We start from the raw sequence: 19,132 nt of genomic DNA, 5'->3' as shown, positions 1-19,132 counted from the left end.
CAAATCGTCCCATGACAATCAATTTACAAATTATATATTTAATTATAAAACACATAATTTACAAATTATTTATTCCGTGATTGATTATGTTTTATATTTGTTATAATGTAATATCACTTTTCAACACTTGCTTTTCCATACTTTTTGCGACGGCACAGTAAATTACAAAATAAAATAAAATAAATTTTATTTTATTTACATGCCAAAAATGCACATAAATAAAACAAACAATAGTAAATAAATTTCTCTCAATATTTTAATTCCATGATACGCAATTATTATTGTATTATTAAATTTATATAAAATTCTGAATAATAATCTAGTCATTTTTACACAATTTTAATTGTGATCGATATAATAAATCGTCCCGTGACAATCAGTTTACAAATTATATATTTAATTATAAGGTAAATTATAATAAATAATTTACCAATTATTTATTACATGATTGATTAAGTTTTATATTTGATTTAATTAAAACACATATAATATTTATAATAAAATTAAACAAGCATTAAAAAAAACAGCGTTCCCTAGTGCTGAATGACTATGTAATATAGGGTGTTGCATAAATGAAGGAATCCAGTAAACAAAGTTCGTCTTTCGCTCTTATCACACGGCGCGTCGCCTTGAGGATCGATAACGAAGCCAGGCGTATTTATTCTCGAGACTAAGTCCAGGGGCCCGGCATGCCGCGATAAAGCTCGGAAGTTAGTATCTTTTATCTCTGGGAAGAGGAGAGGCGCGCGCGCTAGGGACCCCTTCGACTTCCCCTTTCCTCCGACTTTCCACTTTTCGTGTCTCTAATTAAGTTGCGGTCTCGCCGGGAGAAGTACAAGCCGGAAATAGAAAATTAGAGCGCACCGACGCGACGGTGCCGCGCCATGTGGGATTTGAGTTCCATTGATAATAATCCGAACACCTTTCTCCCCCTGCCTCTTTCCATAGGACAAAAATTCGCCCAAAAAGATTTAGCTCTTACTATGTAGAATTCAGTGTAAAATTTAATATCCCAGAAATATGTAATTATTGATTTAACTAAAAAAGGGAATATGTAATATACATTTTTTATATCAGTTTTAGAATTTGATAAAGAAAAAATTAAGATAAAGGCCGTATCTAAAATTCTTCAAGACCATACCTGAAATTTTTCAAGGAGTTCTTACGATTCTCCACGATATAAAACTAGTTACAATGTAATACATTGTAATATATTATATACATGTGTAATTTGAAATATCGCGTTTCCTATAAATTACACATACAATAACAACTGGAATATAAATATTGTTTCTCTTGTGCACAGTTTTTATTTTGTCATACTTTTCAATATATTATATATTTTATCTTTTATATATTTTTATAATTGTTACATATTTTGTTTTGTAGATGTATTATTTTTTTCTAGGCATATTCTTTTAAAAAAAAATGGTAACATTTAATTTTATAATTATACTTATTTGATTATTCTTTTCACAATATTTTATACGCGAGATCCAAGAACTCAGTAATATTCAAACATTGATAATTGTGTCACCGGTCAAACATCTCTTTATCGTATTCTTGCCTATCGAGATGGAAGTTTGTTGCAGTTTCCTTTCGTCTTGTTTTCAATTTCCCCGACTTTTCTCGATTTCCAGTGTCTGCTTGCTGTTGTCGTCCCGAGGTAATGATATTGTATATCTCTTTCAATAAACATTCCTTTCAATATCGCGACTGCTGTAATTTTGAATGAATCTTGGTGTGACTTATAGTCTCGTCGAAGGTTATCACTTTGATACTTCGCGTGAAGAATAAAGTTTGTAAATGCCAGACACGAGTAGCATTGCATCCAACCTTTTTCGGGTCGAATTGCATCCCGCGAGAGGGATGTAATTCGAAATTGCAAGTAGCGTACGTGTGTCTCTCGCCCGATTGCTAATGGACGCAATTAGTCGCTCTCGAGACTCACACGCTTTTATTTCCTATTACTTTCTCGACAATATTCCGAAAGTTCGCTCAAATTTTGTGTATCAATCTTGAGGAAAATTTTTTATTAACGTGACGTAACTTTCTTGTCCGCGACGACCGCTCTGGGAAAGAATTTTCTTCCGTTTTTACTCGTAAACTTTCTCTAATAGCCAAGTTCCATTAAGTAATTAATTTCCCCCGCATTTCGTTTCTTTCATATGTGTACATCGTGCAAGTAAATGAAATTCATATAATTTTTAGTTTCTCTTGTGTAAAATGTACCTCTTCAAATTATATTTTTAATAAAATATTAAAGGTTTTATATATAAGAAAAAAAGAAAAAAATATTTATATATATATATATATATATATATATATATGTAATTCACAATTTATAAAGAGAAAACATATAATAATTTTAATTCTGCAATATTTACTATATTAATCTCACAAAATATAATTTTCGTTTTTGCGTTTTGACTTTCGCGGGATGCAGCTGCATGAAGTCTGTCTAATAACTGGAGTGACATTCAACGTTCCATTGCAACTGACTTTATTGAACCGACATATTTAACGTTCATAATGACTGGGATGCCGACGACCGCAGCGATTGCTAACCGCGGAAATGGCGCTGTCAGTGTCACGTGCCACGCGGCAATTGCCGCTACACGTATACCTCCTCGGGCTATACGAATTTCTCTCTTTAATCATTTTTTCGAGCCGTATCTCATTTTCTTTTTGACTATTTATTAGATTATTAAAAGAGCCTGTGCGTATATTATTTTATCCCATACGTGTATGTATTGTATATGTCGCTTTGAATATTTCTACAAGAGTTTCTCTGTTTAATGCAGTTTTTTGATGCTCAGAAAGTAAATTAAATTACTTGGGCTCAAAAAATTATTTTATCAAAAAATATTATTTAAATTCAACTAATATTTTAGAATGGAGTTTTCGTAAGCAAGTAAAATATAGGAATAAAATAAATGAAAAAGAATAGTAATCCTAATTAATTGATTAATCAGCGTCAATTCTATCCAAACTGATAGAAACTGATAAAAAAAATGTTATAAAAATTATGATGATAGAATTTACATTACAAATTTATTAATAATAATGAGATTTTTTTTTAGACATACCTAGGATATAACAAGAAAAGCACAACAGTTTTAGCAAACTATTTTATCGCACACGTCCGTCTTCGTGGGAGGAGGCGAGGAGAGGGGGAGGGAGACGGTGTATAATATCGGTTATCATTTTTATCTCGTAAAGGAACGGTTTGTCGGCGACGTTAAAGTACATCGCGCGCCAATTTCTCAGAAAAGTGCAGCTGTGTGACGTGACGCATTCTCGCATTTATGCGAACGTTATCGTCCATCCGTCTTTGTGTCTATCGCAAAAATTGTACGGGCAATTTGGTAGATTAAACAGTACCGCGATATAAAGGAGATACGCCGTCGTTTATTATCATTATCCCGTTTAGATCTCCTCAGCTTCCACGTTTCCGTATAATAGATCGGAACTTAATGTTATTATTAACTTACGCTGTTAACTCATGCAAGCTTAAGAGAGTTGTTGCATTACACCAATCTTACGTTACATTAGTTTGCTGAATGTTTATTTTCTATTATATTCTTGCTTGAAGTCTTGAATTATTACAAATGATGAAATTTTTCTTTAGTACCTATAATATATACAAAATACATAATTAAAAATCAAGTTGCAGCCAAAATAATAATGGGAGGGCGTAATTATGTAAATTTAATAATACTTTTCTTAATTAATTTGCGCGTAATAATAAATGCCAAGATTCTTGAGAGGTTTTCAAATTTTTTCTTAAATTTTTCATTTTTTTTTTTTCTAATATACTTTTACGTTGCAGTTAGATGGTGTGTTTAAGATTAATAATGAAGGAAAGCCACTTCGATAAAGAGTCGGAGCACTTTGCGCAAAAGGTTCGTGCCACTCTACATCCCTCGCGATGTCTTTAATCATTCACATGATTAGGTCTCGATCGCGCAATCTTCAACGTCTTGCTCTTTCTTCGATGGCAATGGCCGAATCTATAATTCAATCAGACTTCCACTGGGATAAACAAAGGGAACAAACGAAAAAGTCGACATTTTATCCTGTACAAGAAAATAGCACGAAAAAATAATATAAATTATAATTTATATAAAAAAGATATATAATTATATAAATTGCAGACACATTTATGAATTACACGTCGTGTGTAAAATTAATTTATAATTTATTTACACACACACACACACACACACGCACACACATATATATATATAATTATACGTATAGATAAATTGAAATTGCACATTTAAAAGTTTACACTTCTAATTTCTGAGATAAAAAGATGTGAAATATTTTTAAGTATAACACAGCTTTTTGTCGATAATGTAATTCAATATTAATACTAAACACACTAATATCTTGCGTACTTGAGTGTAAAATTAATGGCAAACGATAACACGGTAATGGTCTTTCTCCCTCCCTTTAAGAAAAATGTTGCCAGACAGTTGTTTCAATATAAAGTATGTATGTACACACGTTTCAAATTAAATTTTAAATAATCGGCGAAATATCATTACATGTCCCAAGAGACGTGGAAGACTTTGACTTTTTTCTTTTTTATCGTACTCGGGATGCCGCAAAAACTCCGCAATAAAACGAAGAGACCAGTAAATCAGTACACAGCCAACAGGAAATCGACACGCAGCCGCCGATTAGGACGATCTAGCGGAATTCTCAAGTAGCGAGTAATCGAAAATACCTGAGCTGCGTCGCTGAAATTCAGTCCAAGATTGCAGTGCCCCTCCTCTGCCCCCCCCCCCCCATTAGCGCTGATTCAACGTGATAGCGAATAGTAGCTGCCGGAGTTGTACCTGACTGACCTGAATGAATTTATCAATGGCAACGGCGGGACAAGAGAATGCATTTTTTTTTTTTTTTTTTTTTTATTATCCTCCTCGCGTATCAAATTTTTGTCCGAATCATTAATTTGAAAATAATAATTTTCAGTTAATTTCAGGGAAAGAAATTTAGTTGATATTTGTATTAAGTATTAAAAGATTCTTTGTCAGTATAAAAGTCTCGAATTGACCAGACTGTTGTTATTTCTAATGTAATAAAAATTAATAATCAACAATTTTGTGTGAAGTAGATAAAATAGCGAGAACTCGCGTATGTTTAGCGTCTTTTTATTTTATCTTATTTTACAAATACTCGCGAGTCCCAGTTTTTTCATTCACCAAATAAAGTGGTGTTTCCCCGAAAATATACACATTCATTGCGACACGACGTGCGATTAAATGATGCGCCACTTTCACTCGGGCGAGTATTATTGGATCAGGACGACTTTTTAATGCCCTACTTCGCCAAGCATTATTGTGCAATACTTGCATTCCGTTGCAATTGCGGCCGCGGTATAATTGCAACGGAAAGAAAAGCACGTTATACTGTATTTTACATACAAACAATTAAACAAATTAATTTCGTAAGAAATTATCGTACTTTGTAAATTTAAATATCGGAGAAAAGCATAAGCAAAAAAAAATTATAATCTAGAAAATACTCGCACATAAAAAAGATTATTCGGAAAATTATTTTTAACAAAATTATGCAAGTTTATTATTTAAAGATGATTAGAAAATACTTGTAATCAAAAAATTATTATATACAAGAGATCACAATCTAGAATAAATCGAATTATGTAGAAATTATAATAATATTTTACCGCGAGCGAAAAATAAAAATCGAAATTATGCAATTATTTTGTGAGAACTTTTCCAAATTTAAAGATTACTTTAATAATCGGAGATAAAGAGTTAACAAATCACGAAAAATGAATGACATTCGCGCGATCGTTAATTTAAGCACGACGCCCCTCCCACGCTCGTTCAGCACTTTTGTTCCCCGTGTAATTCGCTTAATATCTCACGAACGAAATGTCTGTCCATTTTTACCGGACGGTTGTCTCATCCAGCGCCTTGATGGCGTCCTCGGGCGAGCTGCCTGCAGAAAAAAGAGCGGAAAATTCTGTATGTCACCGGAACTTCTGCTAAGGCTTAGGAAATGGCTTTCATCTTCGATGGCTTCCTGTCTGCAGAAGGGAAAAAAAGAAAGAAAGCTCTACCGCTCCTCCCCTTTTCACTTTTATTCGCGACGCACTCGAGACGTACACAGGTACAGCTGGATTTTATAAAATGCAAAGGAAGGAAAGAAAAATGCGCGTCTTTCACACGCGGCTTTCGATATTAATATGCGTGCTAAATGCGTTGTTCGAGCGAGGGATTCATTCGCGATTACGAGCGTCAATCGAAGGCAAGATAAGTGGTTCGACATTTTTTACCAACGATGAAAGATGAAGATTGATGAATGTAGACGCGATGAGATTTATAGGAAAATGGAGAAAAAACTGGGAGAAAATGAATTCGAGAATGTCGTATAACTGTCTTCTATAAACTGCATTGCCAGAATTATTTTATTAAAGATATATGAGAAAAATTATTGTAATTAAAATATAAATGTAATAAATGTATAGCAGAAATTGCAACACTTTACGTTTTTAATCGCGATTTCCGATGAGATTCTTTCTACAGCAGATATTGCGCATATTTGTCATTATGTAAATTATAGATTAATAAAAGTAGCAAATTATATTTCTTATAGTAGTGTCATGTTACACACATACATTTTAAAATATTTGAAATATAAAAAAAATTTTTAAATATTAAAATTTTAACATGTAAAATATGATTAGATAATTAAAAAATAATTATATTGTATAAAAATATATATTGCATTGATCAATTTTTTATCTACAAGAACATAAAAGGGTTTATGTGTTTTATTAAAAAATTTATGTATGATCACATTTGTTACCTCAGAGGTTATCCGATCCTTATTATTTTTTCTAATTCTTTTATATTTCACCGTCATTTCAACTATGTCATCATGACACACCATTAATGCAGGACTCTGCGATTTTCTTCCTTAACCATCTGGTCCTTTGCCTCGAATACTTTATGTGTAAAAACGCATGTACAGAGTATTCAACGACTATCCTTTTTATTCTTCTGTTCTTTTCAACGAGAACTGTGTATACTTGTAATTTTCAAATGCTAAATCATTGAAGGCTTCTGGCGCGACGGATTTATTTATTTATTTTTTATTTTAGAATAAATGACAAAATCATATTCTCAAATAAATTACGTTGTAATAAAAATTTGTTCTCTTAGCTCTAAGTATAAAGATATACGACTGAGAATTTCCACGGGTAATTCGCACAAAAAATATAACAAAAAAAAAAAAAGACACTCGGTGTTTCCAGAGCACCCGATATACGGAGAGAGTACGTGCGTTTGGTCGGGGCCACGCACATGCCCACGTTCCCGTGTCCCTACGTTCATTCATTCAAACACACATCGACCTCGTTGTACGGCATAGCTAGAACGTGGGAAGGGGGAGCAGGAGGGGGTGACGCGACAACGCGCTGTTTGAAAGATGGGGGAGGGGAGCCGGGAGTCGGAAAGATTAGCGAAGGGGAGCAAAGAGACAGGGGGCTCTCGCTCGAGAAAGAGAGGAATCAACAAGAGAAAGAGGGGACCGCGCGTTGCACCGATTCTCTCCCCCTCCTCCCCCCCGTCATTTTTCTCCGACTGGATGCAGAGGGTCGTTTTTTTTTTTTTTTTTTTTCGCGAGCGAATTTATAGATGAGCGGCTCGTCGTATATATGGTAACTCAAATATTTCACGCAGCTGTATCGATCATTTGATGACCGATGACCCAACGTATAAAACACTCGCTCAATGGTGTCGTTATATGTATATTATAATGTTATTAATCCTTTTTTTTATTTCTATTATGTCGCCATTATCATCATTTGTGTACTGATTAATTATAATGGCACATTAATAAAGATAATAAAGAGGTAATCACATGAATTAACAATAATATATTTGGTTATTAATACACGTTATTGCTCCTCTTTTCTATTCAAATCTGCTCCCCCTTCTCATCCACACAATATATATTACGTAGAGTTTTCAATTAATATCTATCCATGCGCCCGCTTTTTTTGAATATATTTTACGTTTTTAAATATCCATTTAAAAATGTAAAATGTGATACATAAAATTTAAACATATTACGAAAACGATATTCGTAAAATTTTATTGCATTTTAATCATAAAAACAGCTCGAATTGAAGCAACGCAGTAGATCTAATATCCTAAAATTATTAGACCGATCAAATTTATATGTGAAACTTTTATTTTATATTATATATATGAGATATTGTTGACATAAATTCTTTCACTTTTTTTTTTATTTTCTTAAACAAATCTGAAAAATTATACTGCGAAATAAAAACGGTGAAAAAGTACGATTACCTTCTGTTATAAAAGCTACATTTAAATAATTTAAGAGCAATTAACTGTAAAATTGTAAAGATCGTGTAAATTTTTTTGAGCATCGGTGCACCATGTCACGATCGTCCCATTTTTCTGACAACGAAAGAGAAAGCAAGAACGAAAAAGAGAGAGAGAGAGAGAGAGAAAAGATCAGAAAAGGCGGGAGCAGCTTTTCAACAATGCGTCGCGGAATGGAAAACGAGGTTGCGGACGGAGTTCTCATTCCCCGTGATATCATATCCTCTTGCTCTTTCTTCTCTCCTCCCCTCCTCCTTCTCCTTCTCTTCGAGACCTCTTCTCCCCGTGGTATTCTTCGTCACCCTTTACTCTCGTACTTCCTGCGCGCGCGTACGCTTACGATGCACTCTGGTCCCTTTTCCCAGCTTTTCCCTCTCACAAGAGAACACCGCCCGTTCATATCAGCGAAATAAAGCTTCACGCGAAGATATTACGAGGAAAAAGACCTCTCTACCTCTTATGCTTAACATATTTTTCATTAAATAAATATCGATTTCATTTTTATTAAAAATATTAAAAACAGCTTAAATTTACTATAGATCTTCATGAATCAGGCTTGACAGCAAGATGAATGGATTATGAAATCTCATGCATCGATAATTTTTAATCCGTGAGTTGGAAACGTTGAGATTTTTATAAAGAAGAAAATCTTGTTTTTCGTGTAATTTTAGATAAGAGTTATTTGAGTCAACAATCTTTCATTCGAAGATAAACGCGTCAGAGAGAGTTTGTTGGAACAGCACGCTTAAAGTAAACGTGTATGTATAAAAAGCTTATATAGTATACAAAGCTCAAAAGGACAGGTTAAGACTTGCCGTAAAATCATAAGAAAATCCTGGTATTAACATTTCTTCATTTTCAGATATACTTTTTTTTTTTTTTTTTTTTTTTTTTTTAACACGAGTAACTGGAAATAAAATAAATCTCGTAAAACACGCGCGTAACGTGAAATTCTCAATTTATTCGTTTCTCTTCAAATTTATACATGTCGAAATTCCTCGAATAAAAGGATCTCTCAAAGGCAAATAAATATTTGGACATCGCATCAATGCTGGGATTTAAATACCGGCGAGTAGGAAGTGTCAATTTTACGTTGTGAAGGGGGGATATATCGAAACCGTACAACGCCCCTCCCCCCCCCCCTCCCTCGACATGGATAGACGTCGACGTCGACGCTGCTGTCGAGGAACGCGAGGGAATGAGAGAGAGAGAGAGAGGGGGGGGGGGAAAGAGGGAAGAGAAGAGAACCGGACTTCGACAGTGCCAGCATCGATCGCGAGATAGTTCCTGGAACGTGCGATTGATTGATGGTACCCCTCGTCCGCGCCGTGCGAACTCAATCGCGCCACAGGAAGAAATCCTGGATGAAAAACCCTTTTCCGACATTTTTCCAGCGGAAAAAAAGCGATTTTACCGATAATTATAAGCAGATGGATCATCCATTTTCGGAATCTGACGAATCGCACAAAAATGTCTATTACGTTTCTAAATTTTTCTGTACAATAAAATGTTTCTCCCATCAGTAAAATTAATTAATTAATTAATTCTGAAAATTGATGAATTATTGGACCGAAACGTTATCTACTTTGTTTCCAATAATATGTATATTTATAATGTATATTATATATGTATATTTATAACAATGTTTATTAGGCTCTGAGTCTTCTCCTCTCAATAAGTTAATTAATTTGTTCGGGTTTCTTAATTATGTCGATTATGGCAAATTTAATTTTGTCAGGGATGATAATAGAAAACTAAAGAGAAACATTTATGCCGCAAGCAACATCGCGTCCGGAAAAATATTTACTTGTTTGCGTATTTTCAACGTATATATTGATATATATTCACGCGTAATGATAAATAATTGCGATATAAAACAATGTATATATGCAAAAATGTGTATCATTTTTCGTTGTGATTTTTCGTAAGCATCATAATTTGCAGGGAAATTTATGGAAAAGAGCGAATACAAATCGTGAGACATGCACGAATTTGACAGAACCGCGAGAGGATTTTCGAGTTACGCCCCCTCCCCTCCTCATCCCCCTCCCCGGCCACTACCTATGTAACAGACAGCTCGAAACGAAACAGATTGCTCTTATCAAGCAAGCTCTCATGCGCTACATCGATCACCGATATAATGCGTGTCGGTATATTTTTTTTTTTTTTTTCTTCTTTTTCGAGTTGACTCTCCGATGGAGGAAAACTGAGATTTTCCCGTATTTTTCTGTACAATTTGCCCAGCAATCCTAAAACACGCAATCCAAATCCGTTACATGTCTTTCGAACTGCCAATTAATCGACATGTATTTTGTTCTAACAAAAAGTTGATAAAAGAAAAAATCTACAAGTGTACTTTACATTTATACTTACATCTATAAGTGTACTTAACTTTTAAGAGCACACAAAGTTCAGAACAAGATATTTTTTGACATGTATAAATTAAAATTTCTCGAGAAAAAAAAGAAAGTAATTAAATTTTTATTATATTTATAAATATAATTTATTATATGTGTCGGTAAAAATATTATAATTAAAATGAAGTCTCAATTTTTTTAGTAGAATGAAAAGAAAGGAGAGGCAAAATGAGAAAGTTGACGAAAAAATTTGAAAAGAAATGTCCACGGCATCCTTATTTTCTCTACAGTCTATAGTCTTTATATACCTCCAGCACGGTGAAGATAGACATTCACTGTCATCGATTAATGATCGGGTGCTCCGAGGAAAAATACTAAAAGGTGTCTATTCAATGTGTAAAGCAGTGTTGAGTAATTCAATAGACGTCAAGGTTTATGCGAAACGTCCTCTTCATTCATTAGTTTTAAATCATATTTAAGATTAAATTTTTTTTAAAAAATAATATTTATAAAATTTATTATTTAAATAAAAATTTTTTTCTTAAAAAAAAAAAAAAAAAAAAAAAAAAGACAATTTTATTTTATTTCTTTTTCTTCGCGCGGTTTTATGTTGCGCGCATAAAATGGAAATGAATAAAAAAAAGGCTCTCAACCAAAGGTTGTCACGAGAATTTAACGATTACGCGGAGAAAAAAAAATCATGCGAAGAAAAACGCTGAGAGAGAGAGAGAGAGAGAGAGAGAGTAATTACAATGGTATGTATCTGGCCTTCCTCGGCCATTTAAGATTTTTTCGCTGTCGACAGCCGCGAAATAAAGACGCGATTACGCGAGTTTATATGCGAACACAGATCAGCGGACTATTTCGCAAATAAGATCTAAGAAGTCGAGGGATAAATTACACGGTAGAATATGGCGGTCCGTCGTGAATATTGCATCCCTTCGTCCCTTTCTTCCTTCCCCCTGCCGCCCCCCTCCCCTCATCATCATGTGTAATTACGCAATTGTATTTACATACGTGCGTCCTGCGGTCATTATCGCCCCGGAGAGATCTTTATTTTGCATTCGAGCACTCTCATTTTCGCGCACTAGTTAAGGACACAATCGGCCACATGCGAGATCGCACAAAGGCCGGAAAAATACGAAATTTTAATCTGTACATCGTAACGCGTGCGACTTAATTGTTATTGTCGACTGCAATGAGAAAAAGAAAAAAATTGAATAAAGAAGCGAAAGCGCTTCTTTCTGTCTGTGAGACAGACCCGGGAAAAATGCAAGGTGTGACCTAGAATTACCAAATTATTCCATCGGTCAATGCATTCTATATAAAATATAGAAAATCGATCTTTAATTTTAAAACAAGTTTCAAGCGTAAATTATAGTTGGAAATACATATTAAAGTAAAAATATTCACAATAAGATAAATATAATTTTAGCTTTCTTTTTAATTTTTATTTGCAAATTAAGGATATTTTTTTTTTAATTTTTAATGCAGATAGTTGAGAAATTTTCTGGAACACGAATGAAAACCTAATTTGGAGCTTGATATTTTCATCCCGAGACGAGTCGATATGAATTTAATTAATCCCATTTGCAATGCACATATTCCAATGTACGTCAAATTAAAAATTCTCGATTAGGCAATTGATCATGAAATTTTCCATGGAAAGAAATCTTCGTCGTTTCGGACGACCAGATCAACAGCAAAGTAATGATTTTCGTTCGCGAAAAGATGTGCTATTCGAAAAAAAAAAAAAAAATTTGTTTCTAAAAAAATCCATTACGTATCAGATATACCGTTACGGTATAAATCTGTCCGGAAGACGACCTCGTTGCTCCTATTTTTGATTGCAGCGCAGAATAGTTAATCGCATGCAGATCGTGGAGAAACGAAAACTCATCTTGATCCGGAGTGGACTCTATTGAACGGAATAAAAATCGATAGTTCAAAGTGGATTACTAAATGTGATTTAAACAATTTCTCTCGATTCATATGAAACGAGCTGTCAAAATATATTCGGCGAATATTATTAACTTTCAGAATGGATTATTTAAACGCAATAAAATAGATCGGACTGTTGAATAAAATAAAAAAAAAAATAAAAGAAAATTGATTGTTAAATTTTACAACTATGAATTTGAAAAAGCAAGAATCGCACCAAACATTACACACTAGCGTGGATATTATTAATTCGAAACAAATTATCGAATGCAATAAAAAAATTGGTCTAAAACAGATTATCAAACGCGATGAAAATTATCGCAAGATTTTAGTGTTTTTTTTTTTTTTTCTAATTTATGTTTTTTGTAACATCTTATATTATTTCTTTAATATTATATGAAACTTTTAAATCGTGCAAAATCTTAATAAATTCAAATACATTCAATACATTCAAATTAAAATATCAGTCGCTCTTATTCATATCAACATGAAGGAATGCATTTATTGATACAAAATGACTAAGTTATTAGACAATTAATTTCTATTCTTCTTCGTCTCCTCCACGTTATTTTCAATTATCTTCCGAATGTGACAATAATTGGTTTCCTATCATTGTAATGATGTATACGGGCATTAATGGTAATTTTAAATTATTAATGCCAAATGGATATTTGACGTAATTAACAGTTAAACTGTTTCACGAAGTAAACCAGGCAATATTACAGAAGATGGGCATTGTAAATGGGATAATCCGTATGTCATTCATTCATGTAATTAATATCTTTTCGGATGTACATAGAAAATTTCTGCGTTACGGCTTTGCTTTACGCAGTTACCGAACCGCGTCGATTAGCGACGATTTTTCTTCCCTCTCCCCCCCCTCCCCCCACTCCCATTCCCTCTTGCCATGGGGGAATGCAGAGATAAACGAGGATTGTCTATTCTCTTCTTGCTCCTCGCGTGTCCCTTTCCGTTTCCGCTTCCGGTATATCCGCGCACGATTGTTAATATACCGAGTCGTTTTATCAATTCACGAGAATTGTCGCCGCTCGCTTTGACTACGTTTGTATACGCTTTTATAATCCTCACATATCCTGTGATCCCTTATAGTAACGACGAAATGAATCTTTAAGCAATTATGCGCTCGTACGAGCACATTGAGCCGCGAAAATTATAGTATTTTACACAGAAATTTGTAAAATTATTAATAAGAAAAAAATAATCCATAACAATTAAAAATAAATAATAAAAGGCTCATACGAGAAAATATCGCGCGAAATAAATATTTGTAAAATACATCTGTATATACATAATGCAAGCAAAATTTATCTTAAGAGTATTTTTTATTATCTGCAATCTGATATAATATAAATATCAACGACACGCGATAAAAAAATAGAATAAGCGACGATATACATATATTAAGAAATTATTACGCTTATCATAAATTATAAATACAATTCGGTTTAATTACTCGAAAAATTTGTAATCGCAACCATCATGCAAACGAACTTTCGAAGCACCGCGTATGTTTATAAATTAACGCATCATAATCGCAAATTCATGCAGAGTAGTCTACTTACTAATGTACATTTGCTCAAACGATAACCGGAATGGGATCTGTTATTTTTTCACCGGTTGCAAGCGATGTTCATTTTCGCTGCTAGCAATCAAGTACTCTCATTAATAAAGCATTTGGGGCATAAATTAATTATCGTTTCTGCGTGCTCCCCACGCGGCCTCACCCCCATTTTCCTGTTTCTATTACCTCTCCCCGCGGAATATGATTTTACTCATTCTCTCCGCGTCCCACAACTCGCTCGATTATTTCCGAAAATCAGCCGCTCCATTCTCGTTTTCAAAGTCAACAGCAATGCCTCCCGAAAACGATATCGCCCTCTATCATTTTCATGATTTTCCCGATTCCTTTTTCCATCTAGCAATCGAATTATCTCGAGCGACACGAGATTCCCAAAACGACCTTTCTCTCTCAATGAACGCTAATTTTCCTAGCCAGCCTGGAAAATCCGCGGTAAATCGAGAAGCGTGATAAAGGAGCGCCCGGGCGAGAAATTAATCGAGTTCGGAATGGACGCACGAACGTGTTAAGTGGCGAATTAAAAGGATTTCTCTGTCGATGAGAGAAATATATTATTATACGATACGTCAATAACTAATTAAGGATTATAGCATTTGAATCAATTTAAAGCTTTCAAGAGCTAAGGATAAATGAAGGATATATTATTGCGATAAGTGGATAAAGAAAGAATTACAACCAATATTTTTATATCTATTTAATATGGTGTTAAAAATTTAATCTTAAAAAAATGCCTCGGTTTTGATTTTGAAAATCAATCTATATAGAAAAATTATATTTCCCCCTCCCACCCCTCGCCGCTCTCTCTCTCTCTCTCTCTCTCTCTCTCTCTCTCTCTCTCTCTCTCTCTTTCAATGAAGCGTTTTTTACTGATATCGACATGTGTCTTTAAGATAAGCTTATAACGTAGTAACTTATGATTCATCCTTAAACATTAAACCGATAAGAAATTCCGACTTATGCATAAATAGATATAAGACAGATAAAAAAGACAAAGAATGTTTTTTTTTTTTTTTTTTTTTTTTTTTTTTTTTTTTTTATCACTTTAGTCTAAGAAAAATATTAGATATAATAGATGAGATTTAAATTTTCCACGTAAACTAAAATTATGAATTTTTTGCTTTCAGAAAACATCATCCACTGCTCGGGAGCAAGAGACACAAATCGGCTGGTATGTCAAATAATCAGCTGGTTGACTCCTGTCTGTAAGTGTCTTTCTCTATGCTAAGTAAATCGATGGTAGATCGTGAAATTTTTCACATGCTTCCTCGATAAAAAAAAAAAATTAACTTTATCGTATATATCATATCTCATCTCATATATAGTGTTGCTCGACTTTCGATAAAATCATTCATCAATCGCAATAATCTTTTCTTCGCAATTGTTATATATTTTTTTTTTATTTACAATACTTTATGCTTTCTTTCTATAAATCTCTCGGATAATTTGTTTCCTATTTCACTGTAAGCTTTGCGTAATTCGCAGAGCAGAGCATTTTCTACAGTAAATTCCAGTTTTACTCTCTGACGACTTTGACGTCAACTTTCCTTTGCGATAATTCAGACATAATTACGAAGTTGCTTAACATGGGAGATTAAAAAGGTTTTGGCGCGATAAGATTCGAGACTACAAATAGACAACAAAGCCTCATTTCTTCGTGGATTTCCGGTAAACTTTATAATAGAATCTTAATTTGAAAGACTCTCTTAACGAAATGTTTAATGTTGAAAAATTGTAAAATTCGATTACGATGACGTGTCTGGCGAAAAAGACAGTTACAATGACATTAGGTAGCGAGTAGAAACGAATTGAATTTTTTTAATTGTGCAAATAATCAACATTAGGCTGGTGAATCGCCGGATCGAGCAGAGACAGGAGCACAACATAACTCGCACTGAGATCACGCAGAGGTGACTAACATGCATTAATCACGTAGTTACTCACGCTGAAACTGAACATACGATTAATTTCATCGGATTAATTACGATAAAACGAATTTTCTCAAATTGATTTATTCCACATAAATGTAAATGATAATTTACACACACGCACATGTATCACACACAAATGTATAATTTTGTTATGTTAATTTTCACATAATAAAATGATAACATAATAAAATAAAATAAATATTCATATAATACAATTCTATAAATTCAATTTGATTGTAATAAAATTGCTACCGTATTATCATTGATGATCACTCTCCACGACGTGCAATAATGCGATTTTATCGCGTGCATAAACCGTTACGGACAACGCGTTCTAAATTGCGATTCTAATTAGTACTAATTGACCCAACATTGTCGCGTAATTTCTAATAACTCGCTAAAACCATAAGACGTAACGTGACGCTTTCAGAGTGAGTAACTTCGCCATCATCGACGCATGTTTGCGTAGTCATTAGCATGCCGCGATGACGCGACAGCGAGAAGGATGCTTTAGTGCAATTAGTGGCATTCTCCTTGAGATTATTATCGTGCTTAGTTAGTTGATGTCGTGTATATGTCGTTTGTTTTCGTTTGTATAGTTTGCTTTTTACAATCATTATCAATCACGAAATGTTCCTCCTATATGCTTGCTCTATTCTTCTGTCATTATTGTATTATTTTCATATAATTTATATATGGTGTAAAATCGATTTTTCTTTAGCGAAAAATAAAAAAATCTCAATAGAATTATAAAAGAGACGCAGCAGAATCTTATTCTTCATATATTTAATTAAAATTAATATTTAAAAGAAACTTTAAAAAAAAGGTTTTTTTTTTTTCGTTAATGAAAAATCAATCTGGAATAGATTAAAGAAATATGATTGTAAAGTTTTGTTCACCCATGTATATATGTAGTGTTATTTTAATACCACTAGTTTTTATTCCAAATATTAATGATATATTATATCAAGTTAGAGTGACACTATTATCTCAAAAATAATATCTCCTAAAATTTCATAAAATTTGTGTAGTGTATTTGGTATATATATATATATATTTTTTTTTTAAACTAAACAGACATATAGAGAGTCTCAAAGAGAAATACTCGTTTTCAGACGCGTCCTACAGGAGAAAGCCCCCGACATGCCACAATACACGTAAGCGTTCTACTCTAACTATAGTAATTTTCGATATCATGCAACGTTATGTCCGCACTTCCGTCGATCTCTCATTTTTCTGATTTGTCTGCCGTAGCGGACAGGGCGACACGGATTACCATGGGAGTAACGGACAGGCGGACACCCATTCGTTGCACTCGTCTCATCTGTCCGTCCAGGAAGATCCGCTGCTCATTCGGACTCATAAGCAACAAACATCTCAGCAAGTAAGATCTCATGAATTTTTTCCGCGAATCGTAATTAAATTTACGTACGTTATTAAAATATTTGAATTACCTGTGTCGAGCTGTCCCAATGTTGTAAGTCCCAATACTAAGTTATTTTCGCTTTTCAATTTATTTGATTAAATTGAACAATTAATTATTAAACATATTTAAAAAGAAATATCATTATATACTATTGCGCCATTTATTAGTGCAGTATCACATCTTTTTATTCAATTATAATATTTTAAGAAAATGGAAAAAAAATAACTGGCGATGTTTCTTGTTTTTAATCTTCAGCGTAAATGAAACAATAAGAAAGAATTTTGTAAATGAATAAGTTTGTATTTCTCTGTAAAACAAAAGATACTGTTTTATATTGCATTTATATGTAATATGTTAAGTAACAGAAAAATATATAATTTTATTTTTAAATGATATAACATAAAAAATGACCTACAATTGGGGGCCATCAGTGTACATATGTTCGTTAAAATTAAAATAATTATTTCATACATGACTAAAAGTCATTTTATTTTAATTAAATATGATAGCTAAAAGTTCAGAGAATCGTTATGTAAAATGTATATTCAATTTTTTATACTCTTTTTTTTTTTAAACATAAAAAAATTGTAGTCAACAACCTTAAATGACTTATGACTGGGGCAGCTACCTTACGCGGCTAATTTTTTTTATTATATTCAGACTTGTACATTTTTTAATTATATTTAATTCAATGACATTAAAATATTCGTTTTTAAAAATACATATTGATAAAGCTGGATTTATACAGGATTAATTTTATTCGGCGAGATTTATATCGCTGCATTTTGGAACGTTTCGCGTATGTACATCGATACGCGAAAGCGTATAGTACACGGTGTCTTTTTTTCCCCGCGGGAAAAATTCCCGTTGAACAGAAAGAGAGATTACATGATATACACGGTGCGCTTCCTCAGGTGACGACTGTGACGAAAGTCGTGCGTGAAGTTTCCCACATGGAGCCGGATCCGGGCGCGGTCAGTTACATGTCGGTGCCGTTAATGTCACAAGACTATCAACACGCGGACCCGCGCTACCCCGCGGACCCGTACATGGTCAGTTTCGATCATTACGACCCGTACCTGGGTTATCCGCCGCAGCCAGGTTATCCGGGGCCCCATGGCATCTACATGCCGCGCTCGCATTCCCCGCACAGCCCCCATAGCCCATCGGAGCACAGTCGTGCTTCCCCGCCACACGGTATGTAACCGCAAAAATTTATATACATATTTACCTTGCAAATCCGTTCTTGTCATTTTTCTCCCTCATAACACGTATGATCGTGCAATATTAATTTTATGCTCATTAATGAATTAATTTGTAAGCGAAATAAGCAATCAAGCTTATTTTTTAATTTGTTAGGTCGATGAATATTCGACACGAGTGAACCTTAAATACAGAATATCGAAAATAAATTTCTAAATAGTGTGTTTCGTTTAAAAATAACATATTGTTTTATTATTTTTTTCCACGTGAGAATAAAATAACAA

The 19,132-nt window shown here is 33.6% G+C and overlaps 1 protein-coding gene across 15 annotated transcripts in view; it reads left to right on the top strand.

Moving 5' to 3' along the window:
* Positions 1-19,132, top strand: part of P120ctn (adherens junction protein p120) — a 44,224-nt gene that overhangs the window by 3,502 nt on the left and 21,590 nt on the right. For 4 of the 15 annotated variants that reach the window (XM_072907651.1, XM_072907650.1, XM_072907648.1 and 1 more), the window contains 6 exons: positions 10,953-11,181; positions 15,416-15,459; positions 16,133-16,198; positions 17,335-17,376; positions 17,474-17,603; positions 18,560-18,842. In XM_072907651.1, the coding sequence (XP_072763752.1) occupies positions 11,011-11,181; positions 15,416-15,459; positions 16,133-16,198; positions 17,335-17,376; positions 17,474-17,603; positions 18,560-18,842 (736 nt within the window). In that variant the 5' untranslated portion in view covers positions 10,953-11,010. Of the gene's footprint in view, positions 1-10,952; positions 11,182-15,415; positions 15,494-16,132; positions 16,199-17,334; positions 17,377-17,473; positions 17,604-18,559; positions 18,843-19,132 lie in introns of those variants that run through there. The other 11 variants (XM_072907647.1, XM_072907654.1, XM_072907653.1 and 8 more) reach the window with 11 other exon arrangements.

This window comes from Anoplolepis gracilipes, chromosome 15, assembly GCF_047496725.1.
Source record: "Anoplolepis gracilipes chromosome 15, ASM4749672v1, whole genome shotgun sequence".
Taxonomy (NCBI): Eukaryota; Metazoa; Arthropoda; class Insecta; order Hymenoptera; family Formicidae; genus Anoplolepis; species Anoplolepis gracilipes.
This window is presented reverse-complemented; position numbering and strand designations above follow the sequence as displayed.